Below are 12,206 nucleotides of genomic sequence, written 5' to 3' on the forward strand. Positions count from 1 at the left end.
TGACATCGCATGTGCTACTAAGAAACCATTTCTTAAAACACATCATGTACTCTGGCCAGAGATTCGTCACACTAATATCTCCTCAGATTGCATAGGATATCCACACTCGCAAGTATGTGGTGAATCCTTGACAACAAAGCATCGACTCCTATATGTGTCGTAACTGTACCCAATCCCCACACCTGATGACCCCAATAGAGTCGGTAAACGAGTCAAAGTACAGTACTAGCATATAGAGTCTCAATGATGTTTCAAGTAGTAAGGACTAATGGTGTACAACCAAAACCGCGGACTTTATCCACTCGATAAGTGATAACCACTTGGAAAGTCCGGATAGGGTAGTTCGATCATTCATCGTATGAATATTAATTTGCATGCTTTGAACATCTCTATGTTCCATACCAATGAAACGTGGTACTCGGCATCGCAAATTCTAGTCTCAATCTCGAGCGATCCTTATCCTTATTAACGGACGGCTCAATCGACTAGGAACTGTTTAGAATATACAGTGACTATAAGATGTGTTTCATGATAGTCATCCCCATGTACTACCACATCTTACATACACTATAGTATATTCAAGGTCTTTATCAAAACAACAATAGTATATCACAATATAACAATATGAAGAAAGATAAAGTCATTGCCATTAAAAAAAAATGTAAATTATATTAAACAAAAGATTGTTTGTACATAGAGTCATCAAAGCCCTTAGCCACAAGTTGGCTCACCGGGCACGCACTCTTTCAATCTCCCACTTGCCCTAAAGCCAACTAGTCATACTACGTAGACCCATTGCTTCGCGATGTTTGTCAAATAATGGTCCTGGCAAGGGCTTAGTAAGTGGATCAGCGATATTGTCTGCAGAGGCCACTCTCTCGACAGTGATGTCTCCTCTTTCCACGATCTCCCGGATGATGTGGTATTTCCTCAGTACGTGTTTGGATTTTTGATGAGACCTTGGTTCCTTTGCCTGAGCAATGGCACCCGTGTTGTCACAGTACACCGGGACTGGACCAACAACTTCAGGAATGACGCCCAACTCTTGGACGAAATTCCTCATCCAAACGGCCTCTTTAGCAGCAGCTGATGCTGCAATGTATTCTGCCTCAGTGGTGGAATCCGCTGTGGTGTCCTGCTTAGAACTCTTCCAAGAGACAGCACCGCCATTGAGCATGAACAGAAATCCAGAGGTTGACTTCGAGTCATCCACGTCACTTTGGAAGCTAGAGTCGGTATAGCCTTCCAATTTTAGTTCTCTTCCTCCATATACCATGAACATATTCTTAGTCCTTCGTAAGTACTTAAGAATGTCCTTCACGGCTTTCCAATGCATTTGACCGGGATTAGCTTGATATCTGCTCGTGACACTCAGAGCAAATGCTACATCCGGTCTGGTAGATATCATCCCATACATGATACTACCAATGGCTGACGCATATGGTACATGTGTCATTTTCTCTATCTCTTCATCAGTCTTGGGACACATAGACTTGGATAGAGAAACTCCATGACACATAGGTAGATGTCCTCTCTTGGACCCATCCATTGAAAACCGTTTCAATATGGTGTCGATGTAGGTTGCTTGAGTGAGTTCTATCATTCTCTTAGATCTATCTCTATAGATCTGTATCCCTAGAATATAGGATGCCTCACCCAAATCCTTCATCGAGAATCTACCTGATAACCATATCTTTGTTGACTGCAACATCCCTACATCATTCCCAATGAGTAGGATGTCATCAACATAAAGTACTAAGAATTTCACAGCATCCTTAACTACTTTCTTGTACACGCATGGTTCCTCCGGGTTCTTGATGAAACCAAAATCCTTTATTGTTTCATCAAATTTTTGGTTCCAACTTCTTGATGCTTGTTTGAGACCATAGATCGATCTCTGAAGCTTGCATACCTTATGCTCGCTTCTCATGGATGTGTATCCCTCAGGCTGCGTCATATAGATCTCTTCCTTAATGTTTCCATTAAGAAATGCAGTCTTCACATCCATTTGCCATATCTCATAGTCATACCAAGCAGCTATGGCAATAAGGATTCTTATGGACTTGAACATTGCAACTGGTTAAAAGGTTTCATCATAGTCAACTCCTTGTCTTTGAGTATAACCTTTCGCCACCAATCGCGTCTTGTAGGTCAATACCTTACCATCAGGCCCAAGCTTTCTCTTGTAGATCCATTTACACCCTATTGGAACAATTCCATTGGGAGGATCTACTAAAGACCAAACTTGGTTTGTATGCATCGAATCTATTTCCGACTGCATAGCTTCAAGCCATAAATTTGAATCCGCATCAGAAATTGCTTCCTTGAAGTTTCTTGGATCACATCCAACATCGGGTTCATCTTGATCCCCTTCAAGAAGAAGACCATATCGAATAGGAGGTCTAGAAGTCCTCTCTGATCTTCTAGGTATAGGCGTGTCCATCATTGGTTCCTGAGGTGTAGGATCATTATTTTGTATTTCGGGTTCTTCTCGAATTTCTTCGAGTTCCATCATTTCGCCTTTCTTATCCAATAAGAACTCCTTCTCCAAGAAGGTGGCATTCCTTGAAACAAACACTTTTGTTTCAGTAGGATGATAGAAATAATATCCGATTGAATTCTTTGGATACCCTACAAAATAACATAAGGTGGATCGACTATCCAACTTATCTCCCACTTTCTGCTTCACGTAAGCAGGACATCCCCAAATCCTCAAGTACGAATAATTAGGAGCTTTGCCATTCCATAACTCGTATGGTGTTTTGTCCACTGCTTTGGTGTGGACGTTGTTCAACAACAACACCGCTGTTTCAAGCGCGTAGCCCCAAAACAAAGGTGAAAGCTCAGTGAAGCTCATCATGGATCGAACCATGTCCAACAAAGTTCGATTAAGACGCTCCGATACACCATTCAGCTGAGGTGCCATAGGAGGAGTCCACTGAGAGAGAATCTCATTCTCTTTCAGATAGTCCAAAAACTCGGTACTTAAGTATTCTCCACCTCGATCCGATCAAAGTGCTTTAATACTTTTACCTAGCTTGTTTTCTACTTCAGCCTTGAATTCTTTGAACTTTTCAAATGCTTCAGACTTATATTTCATTAAATATAAATACTCATACCTAGAATAATCATCAGTAAAGGTAATGAAGTAGGTGTGGCCATATTGAGTACCAATTCTAAATGGACCCCAAACATCTGTATGGATCAAATCCAACAGATTTTGACTACGCTCAGGTTTTCCCTTAAAAGGAGATTTAGTCATTTTTCCTTTCAGGCAGGATTCACAAGTAGGTAGAGAGTTAATATCAGACATATCAAACATGCCCTCTCCCACTAGCTTGTTCATCCTCCTTGAGGAAATATGACCTAGCCTAGCATGCCAAAGGTTTGCCGGGTTTTGACTATCGATTTTTCTTTTGTTTGTTGTTACCGGTTTATCAACATAATTTATTGGAACGTCTTTTAATTTTAAGTTATATAGATCGTTTTCAAGTTGTCCATTTCCAATCAAACATTCATTCTTGTAAATATTGCAAATCTCATTCACAAAATTGCAAGAATAACCATCTCTATCAAGCATAGAACTAGAAATAATGTTTTTAATCAAATCTGGAACAAATAAAAAATCTCTCAAAAGTAACTTAAAACCGTTCTGCAAAATTAAATAAACGTCTCCTACAGCTTTAGCTTCAACTCTAGAACCATTTCCGAGCCTCAGCTGGGTCTCACCCATTCTAAGCTTGCGACTTCTTGTCATCACCTGCAAATCATTGCAAATGTGAGATCCACATCCGGTATCCAATACCCAAGAATGAGTGTTAAGTGAAACATTTATTTCAATATAGAGCATACCCTACGCAGTTCGCAACTGCTCTAGATATTCCTTGCAGTTACGTTTCCAATGACCGGGTTTCTTGCAGTGATGGCAAACATCCTTGGACTTTTCCATGTTTGAAGCCTTTGTCTTGTACTTCTTCTCGGGTCCGGTTTTCTTGGGTGGGGCAGAACGTTTCTTACCCTTTGTACTTGGCCCCTTCTTAGCAGAAGAAGAGGAGCCCACCAAGAAAGCCGGTTTATCCTTCTTTAAAGTGGATTCATATGTTACAAGCATATTGACCATCTCTTCAAGGGAGGCCTCTATCTTGTTCATATTGAAATTCACCACAAATCCGTCAAACGAAGAAGGAAGAGAGAGAAGTAATAAGTCCACGTTGAGTTCATGCTCCAACACCAAATCAAGCGTTACAAACTTCTGTATGAGTCAAATCACTCGTACCCCATGATCACGGACCGAAGTCCCTTCACGCATGTGACACGTCATTAGCTCTTTTACAGTAGCGAACCTTTCAGCTCTCGATTGAGCCCCAAAAAGTTCCTTGACTTGTACGTGAATGTCAGCAGCATTCACAGTATCCTCAAATCTCCTCTGGAGTTCATCAGACATCGAGGCTTGCATATAGCATTTGACCTTGATATCATGGTCCTACCATTTATCAAGTTTGGCCAACTCTTCCGGACTTATATCAGCTGGTGCTTCCTTCGGAGGAGATTTTTCTAACACGTAGAGCATCTTCTCCGAGGTTAAGACAATCTTCAACTTACGGAACCATTCCGTATAGTTTGCGCCAGTCAGTTTATTTTGTTCGAGAATAGAGAATAGTGGATTGCGCGAATTCATCTTTATGAAATACTGAAAAGAAACAGACAATTATCAGTGATTGTTTAATTAATTTACTAAGACATAAAATAGGCGAAATTTATTTTATGAATCTCACTCCCACTATTTTAACGATTTCACTACCCTCTAGTGAAAACGGGAAACTATTTTCCTTAGTGGGAACATGGAGTCCAATTGACAAACTATGGTCCCGAATAATATCAGCCAACCATAATTTTCAAAAGGTAGAGCCCAATTGCTTCCAAAGTAACCTCCACGTTTTTACCTCATGTCCAATAAGAGCCCAATAATATGACGCAGTTTATTGTGACAAGTCAAGATGACCCATCAATATTAAGTTGTGATGGACGGTCGCCATGTGGATCCCCCAATAATATGAGCCAATCCCATGGGAGTTCCACCCAACTTACAACATGTGTCGATCCAATGTACAACTTTCCGACGAACGGGCCCCCCCAATAATATGAGCCGGACCGTATCCGCGGGTAGCATCTCATACATTGATCGTTGATGGAAGGTAGGAACATTTAAACAATATTTAAATTTCCTTTATTTATCTTGATATCAATTTTAAATCATATTTAAAATGAAGGATTTTAATTTTGAAAATTTGTCTCATCATTTTAAAATTTGTATGCTTGCGGGATTCATACAATTTTGTCTAAAACATGCATACAATTATAATATCATATATTATATAGGATGATCGATTCCATTTCTAATCGACCCGTGGTTGCCAATCACGAGTCTAAATCCAATCCTAGGTAATATGCAGGTATGCAATGCAATCCAATTACATTGAGCTTCCAATTTACATTTTTTCAGTCTTTATTGTCTGCTGGGCCCACCTCCGTCTTCAAATCTTCATCTCCCACTAAGTCTAATGTATTTACAATAAATAACCATGACAAGTAGGGATACATTTTAAGGGGTGGGAACGAGCCATAAACCAGGCCCACTTTTATTACATATGACAATTCATATTGGGCCATAAACCAGGCCCATTAATAAATCCAACAACAATAAAAACAAATGTAAATTCCTAACATACACCTACAAAATTGGTCATGGCAATCGATCATCCTTATCCAATAATATTTAATTCAAAATTAATTTATTCGATAACATGCAATGACAATTTAAATTAAAAGGATAAAATCATATTCCATATATAAAATCTTATTTTACATACAAAATCATATTTTATCTTTTTATCAAATAAAATCATATTGTACATATAAAATCCAATTTTATACATAAAATCATATTTTACTCAATATTTCCATAAAATCATATCTTATCATCAATTGTACCAAAAATAATTAATTTCATAAAATCAGATTTAACGGATAAAATCTATAAATTTTCCAAAAATTCAAATTTATCCAAAAATCAATTTTAAAATTTTCGGACTCGAACAATTCGATCCGACGCCTCGTGGACCAATCAAAAACAATTTTCGATCGGACCAAAAAAAAAATTTTAACATATTAAAATTTTAATTTAAAAATAAAAATTAATTTTTCCCGGGCCGCCCGGGACGCTCCCGGGCAGCCCGCGCCCCAAAGGGGCTCGGGCCGGGCAGCCCGTCGCTGCCCCTAGGCGCTGCGCATGGGCAGCGACCCTCGCTGCACGTGTTTTGCCAGAAAAAATTTTATTTTTTTAAAAAAAAAATTTTATTTTGTTTAAAAAACCGAGGCTTAAAAATTTTTTGTACAATCGATTAATTTAATCGCTTGATCTGAGCAACCTGGCTCTGATACCACTGTTGGAGAACGGCGATCAGATCAATCAGAATTGATACCCGGTGCAGCGGAAGTTTAAAAATTTTATATGGAACGATTTCATAATGGGTATCAAAACTTTACGATTAAATTGTGTGTGTAAAAATTAAATAACAATTAAATTTTTGTTTCCAATCTCGAATCGAGATTATGGACACCAACAGATTACTCTGCTCTTGTTGTATATCCCAGGAACTGATTGACGAACTGTTCTTCAATCAGGTCCACGAACAGAGATTTAATCCCTCTGATAGATTGCACTAGAAAATCTATCAGAAGTTTCTACGAAGAGAATTAACGAATTTGATCCGTTAAACCAGACTGCAAATTCAAAATTCACAGGCTGGATTTTCCCGAGTAGAGAGGGAGGGGGGCGGCCACTTTTAATAAAAACAACTAGGGTTTTTCAAAAATTGTGAGCCTCTGTTGTTTAATTTCTGTACTGCAATAACTTACTTATAATGTGGGCTGCTAACAGCTTAGGGCCCATTAGTCATAAGTTCAAGTCTGACAAGCAAAGCCCGCATGTTCAGAAATTAATATAAAATTCATCGTGACTCAGATTGATAAACCAATTTCACCAATGTTCACAGAAACCATTTCTGCATCTTTTAGAGTCAAGATAAATTTTCTGAATCCGAATTCAGTGATTTCCAAAAATGCCCATCCCAATGTCATTTTAGGAAATCTTACTCCTCTACTCTTAAATAAGAAGTCCAACTTCTTTGTTCATTAAATTTAACTCTTTAAATTTAACTATCTCAACGGGGATTAAAAATCCATTACTCTGTGTGACCCTCAATGGTTCAGGGATACAGCTAGCCGTGGGCTCACAACTCCTTGTGACTCGGAACAACAATTTCCGACTTGCCCATCGAATCATGGTAAGTGCGCCTAGCAACATCGCCTCATGATTCCCTAGGTATCACTGATAGTGCCTGCAAGAACCAATAGATTTTGGTTAGCGTACAGTACGGTCCCTTCATCCATATATCCCGATCGAATCAACAACCATTGGTAAATCGAGAGTCGTTCGAGATTCGATAACTATGCAATACATCTTGAAGATCAAATAGTGACATCGCATGTGCTACTAAGAAACCATTTCTTAAAACACATCATGTACTCTGGCCAGAGATTCGTCACACTAATATCTCCTCAGATTGCATAGGATATCCACACTCGCAAGTATGTGGTGAATCCTTGACAACAAAGCATCGACTCCTATATGTGTCGTAATTGTACCCAATCCCGACACCTGATGACCCCAATAGAGTCGGTAAACGAGTCAAAGTACAGTACTAGCATATAGAGTCTCAATGATGTTTCAAGTAGTAAGGACTAATGGTGTACAACCAAAACCGCGGACTTTATCCACTCGATAAGTGATAACCACTTGGAAAGTCCGGATAGGGTAGTTCGATCATTCATCGTATGAATATCCATTTGCATGCTTTGAACATCTCTATGTTCCATACCAATGAAACGTGGTACTCGGCATCGCAAATCCTAGTCTCAATCTCGAGCGATCCTTATCCTTATTAACGGACGGCTCAATCGACTAGGAACTGTTTAGAATATACAGTGACTATAAGATGTTTTTCATGATAGTCATCCCCATGTACTACCACATCTTACATACACTATAGTATATTCAAGGTCTTTATCAAAACAACAATAGTATATCACAATATAACAATATGAAGAAAGATAAAGTCATTGCCATTAATAAAAGTGTAAATTATATTAAACAAAAGATTGTTTGTACATAGAGTCATCAAAGCCCTTAGCCACAAGTTGGCTCACCGGGCACCCACTCTTTCAGCTTCTTATAGAAAATAGGGAGTATGCTATAGCTTAGGTATGGTTTTTAAAATTAGATTATGATGCATGAGTATTTTGCATTATAGTGCGAACTATAGCTTGGACATGGAGCTGGTTTAGCAATTGCCTAGTTATCTGAGGTACGAAAGTACTGTTCGATATATCTAGACTGAGTATGCATGTATTATGTGTTTACATGGATTATTTGATTATATGGCATGATTTTATCTGCATATACCTGTCATGATATTATGATGCATCCATGATCATATTGATCATGTATTCTTGAGATATCATGTAGTAGGGTGCTCATCCTACGAGTAGTGGATGGATGGATACGTAAGTCTTGTGTCAAGCCACCGTTATGGTTGGACACTAGTACTAGTATCAGTTCATCATTATCTACTGGATATAATCCACCTCCTGATGCGAAGGCGCAGCATGCTATATACCTTGGGCCCGGCTTGTGAGCTTGTTTTCTTGACCCTCGTGTCTTGGTATCCAGATCACTTGCATTCATGCACATATAATATTGTATATTCATACTCGTGTGCTGAGCATTTTATGCTCACGTCCTTGTACTGTTGTTTTTGGATCCTTTATTCCATGGGGTAGGTTTGCGTTTGGATGAGGCGGGTGGTTCCAGGAGAGCTTAAGCTGTAGAGTGGCAGCAGTTGGAGATGTTTGTGTCTGTCTAAGCTTTCAGTATTGATTTATTTGGGCTGATACATTTTATTTCGATATGCTTGTATAACAGTATTTACAAATTCATTTCCTTGGGAATGTAACTAGTTTTATGTTTTTCGCTGAATTATTTATGATTATTGTTTAATTAAATTAAATTCATGCGTAAGCTTTTATTTAGTAGGTGATCACGGTGCGGATCACTACATTATTTGTATTTAATTATTTTGTTAAAAATAAAAAATAATCAAATATTTTTGGTCCAACTGGAACTCCAAAAGCTCAACCTTAATCCGATAGTTTTCTGATCAACTCAAGTCGAGTTCAATTTTGACACCCTAAAACTGCACAATAAATAATAAAATAAATAATAATAATATGTTCGTTAAGAGTTTTTTTTTGAGCAAATCAAACAATTGAAAATAAAAATATTTTAAAAGAATATTGATATACTTTCCTAATTTATAGGACGTGTAACCCTCTATGTAAGACTCTATGTGCACATAGCATTATCCTTAATATTCAATAGAATCTGTTTGTTGAATGGAGAAGCTTTCAAAAAACAATAAACCAATTGCAGTTAATATTACATGTTGAGGGAACTATTCAAGATAAAAGAACGTGAAAGAAAAGAGAGTGCGAAAAGTGAAACTGAATGAAAGAAAATAATTTTAAAGTAACTAAAATTAAGGGTAAGAGTGCGTGAAAAAAGTTATCATATTAATATATTACTATTGAACACCAAAATCAGTTTTTATCCTAGTCTAAACTTTAATTTAATAAAATAAAATAGAAAAGATGTAAATGTCCAATCTTGTACCTACCCCACACACACACACACATATATATATATTTGCAAACATTGTAAAATGGTTTCGCTGAAAATAAATTGTAGCCATCAATGAAATTAAACATTTTTACAAAATGAGATTATAATTAGTCATGTTAATGTCCAATCTTTTTCCAACCAAAAGATATTTTTCGAGGAGCGTGTACGAATTTGTTTTGGCCACACGCACCTGAAAATAATTAGGATTGATACTACGAGTACAATAAAATTTGTGCATCAAATCTTATAACACAAAAAATTAAATACGTGATTTTAATTTATCAAAATCTCACGATACATTAAATACAAAATCTCACGATAAAATAGCAAAATGTTACAATATTATTGTTGTAAATATCGTTGTACACCATATTTGTTGTACCTCTAGCATTTTCCAATAATTAGAGCTCACTGACAACGTACACCCACCCAATTAATTTCGTGGTCTAAATTAAATTTTTTTTAATTTTAAGGCATTAAGTTTATTTATAACAAATTATTTATTTTTTACTTTTTTATATGTTTTTAAAATCCAAACACATCAACGTATGACATGTAAACTGTATATATGTTTGTGTGTATGATTGTTAGGAGGATACTAAATAAACATGAAAAATATATTGTGTGATAGAATCGAATATCTGATAACTTATTTATATCAATTTTAATCCTACATAAAAATGTACTTTGGTTATAATTGTTTATTTATTAAAATATTTTGAATAGTTAAATATATATTTCATTAATTAATTTTCGTAAATACTTAGGAAACAATTAATATTGGCATATATTCTTTGAGGCCGGGCAGTATTTAATAAAATTTTAGCAATAATAATTAATTGAAGTGAATGTAACGTAACTGAGCAAGTGGATGATGTTCCGAGATGATACAGTGAACCAATTAAACACCCTTATAAATAAACGAATTCTAGCTCCCACGAATCCACAATTTAATTAAATTAAATTAACAAAAAACTAAAATAAAATGGAAAGCCACTTTCGTATGATCTCACTATTAGCAGCTGCTCTTCTGATCATAACTCTTCACTCGGCCTCCGCCGCGGGAACCACCAGCACAGAGTTCATCAGAACTTCGTGCAGCGCCACCGCATATCCAGCCCTCTGCTTCTCCTCCCTCTCAAGCCATGCAAGCGCCATACAGCTGAGTCCCAAGCTACTTGCTCACGCCGCCCTGTCCGTCAGCATAGACACCGCCCGTGCCACATCCGCCGACATGCTCAGGCTCTCGAGAGGCACTCCGATGACCCCGAGGGAAGTTGGCGCCATGCACGACTGCATGGAGGAGCTGGGCGACACCGTGGACAGGCTTAGCAGCTCTATGGCGGAGATGAACCAAATCAATGGCTCCAATTTCGGTATGATTATGAGCGATATTCAGACATGGGTAAGCGCCGCCTTGACGGATGAGGACACCTGTATGGAGGGCTTCGCCGGAAACGCCATGGCCGGTGGCGTAAAGACCGCCGTAAGGGGAAAGATTGTGAATGTGGCTCATGTCACCAGCAATGCTTTGGCTCTCATCAACACCTATGCTTCTCTCCATGGTTCATCAAATTAATATATATATATATATTTTGCTTTACAAATTATATTTTAATTTAGAGCTATATATATATATATATTAATAAGTAATCAATATATATATAGATTATAATAGATACATATATACAAATCATGTAATCTTTTGTTTGGCTTTGGCCTAATTTGGTGTTTGATAATATTAGGTAAATATTGATTAATAGCCGAATTTATATATATACTAATATTATAATTTGGACTCTATAAAAATCATATTCTAGTACTATTTAAATATATGTTATTTTTAACTACGGAAAATTAAGGATGAGAAAAGATTATAATTTGGACCAAATTAAAATAATGGATCAAATTCGAACGTGTAAAGACTACTTTGGTATATCCAATATCACAAGAATTTGGACTCTATAAAATCATATTCTTGTACTATTTAAATATATGTTATTTTTAACTACGGAAAATTAAGGATGAGAAAAGATTATAATTTGGACCAAATTAAAATAATGGATCAAATTCGAACGTGTAAAGACTACTTTGGTATATCCAATATCACAAATATCACAAGAATTTTGACTCTATAAAAATCATATTCTAGTACTATTTAAATATATGTTATTTTAACTACGGAAAATTAAGGATGAGAAAAGATTATAATTTGGACCAAATTAAAATAATGGATCAAATTCGAACGTGTGAAGACTACTTTGGTATATCCAATATCACAAATATCACAAGAATCACTGAACCGGAAGACCTTTAAAATATTATAGGGGCGAAATCGACTTACTTTTAAATGAGTTGCTATAAATATTCATCACATCCTTTTAAAAATGATTTATGCATGTAGGGC

General features: G+C 36.8%; 1 protein-coding gene across 1 annotated transcript; it reads left to right on the top strand.

Moving 5' to 3' along the window:
- The first annotated feature begins 10,736 nt into the window (after positions 1-10,736).
- Positions 10,737-11,559, top strand: LOC140866514 (21 kDa protein-like). Its single transcript, XM_073271514.1, has one exon. The coding sequence runs from the start codon at positions 10,785-10,787 to the stop codon at positions 11,376-11,378; it is 594 nt and encodes a 197-aa protein (XP_073127615.1). The 5' UTR covers positions 10,737-10,784; the 3' UTR covers positions 11,379-11,559.
- The last annotated feature ends 647 nt before the right edge of the window (positions 11,560-12,206 follow it).

The sequence above is a fragment of the Henckelia pumila genome, chromosome 4 (assembly GCF_033568475.1).
Source record: "Henckelia pumila isolate YLH828 chromosome 4, ASM3356847v2, whole genome shotgun sequence".
In the NCBI taxonomy this organism is placed as follows: Eukaryota; Viridiplantae; Streptophyta; class Magnoliopsida; order Lamiales; family Gesneriaceae; genus Henckelia; species Henckelia pumila.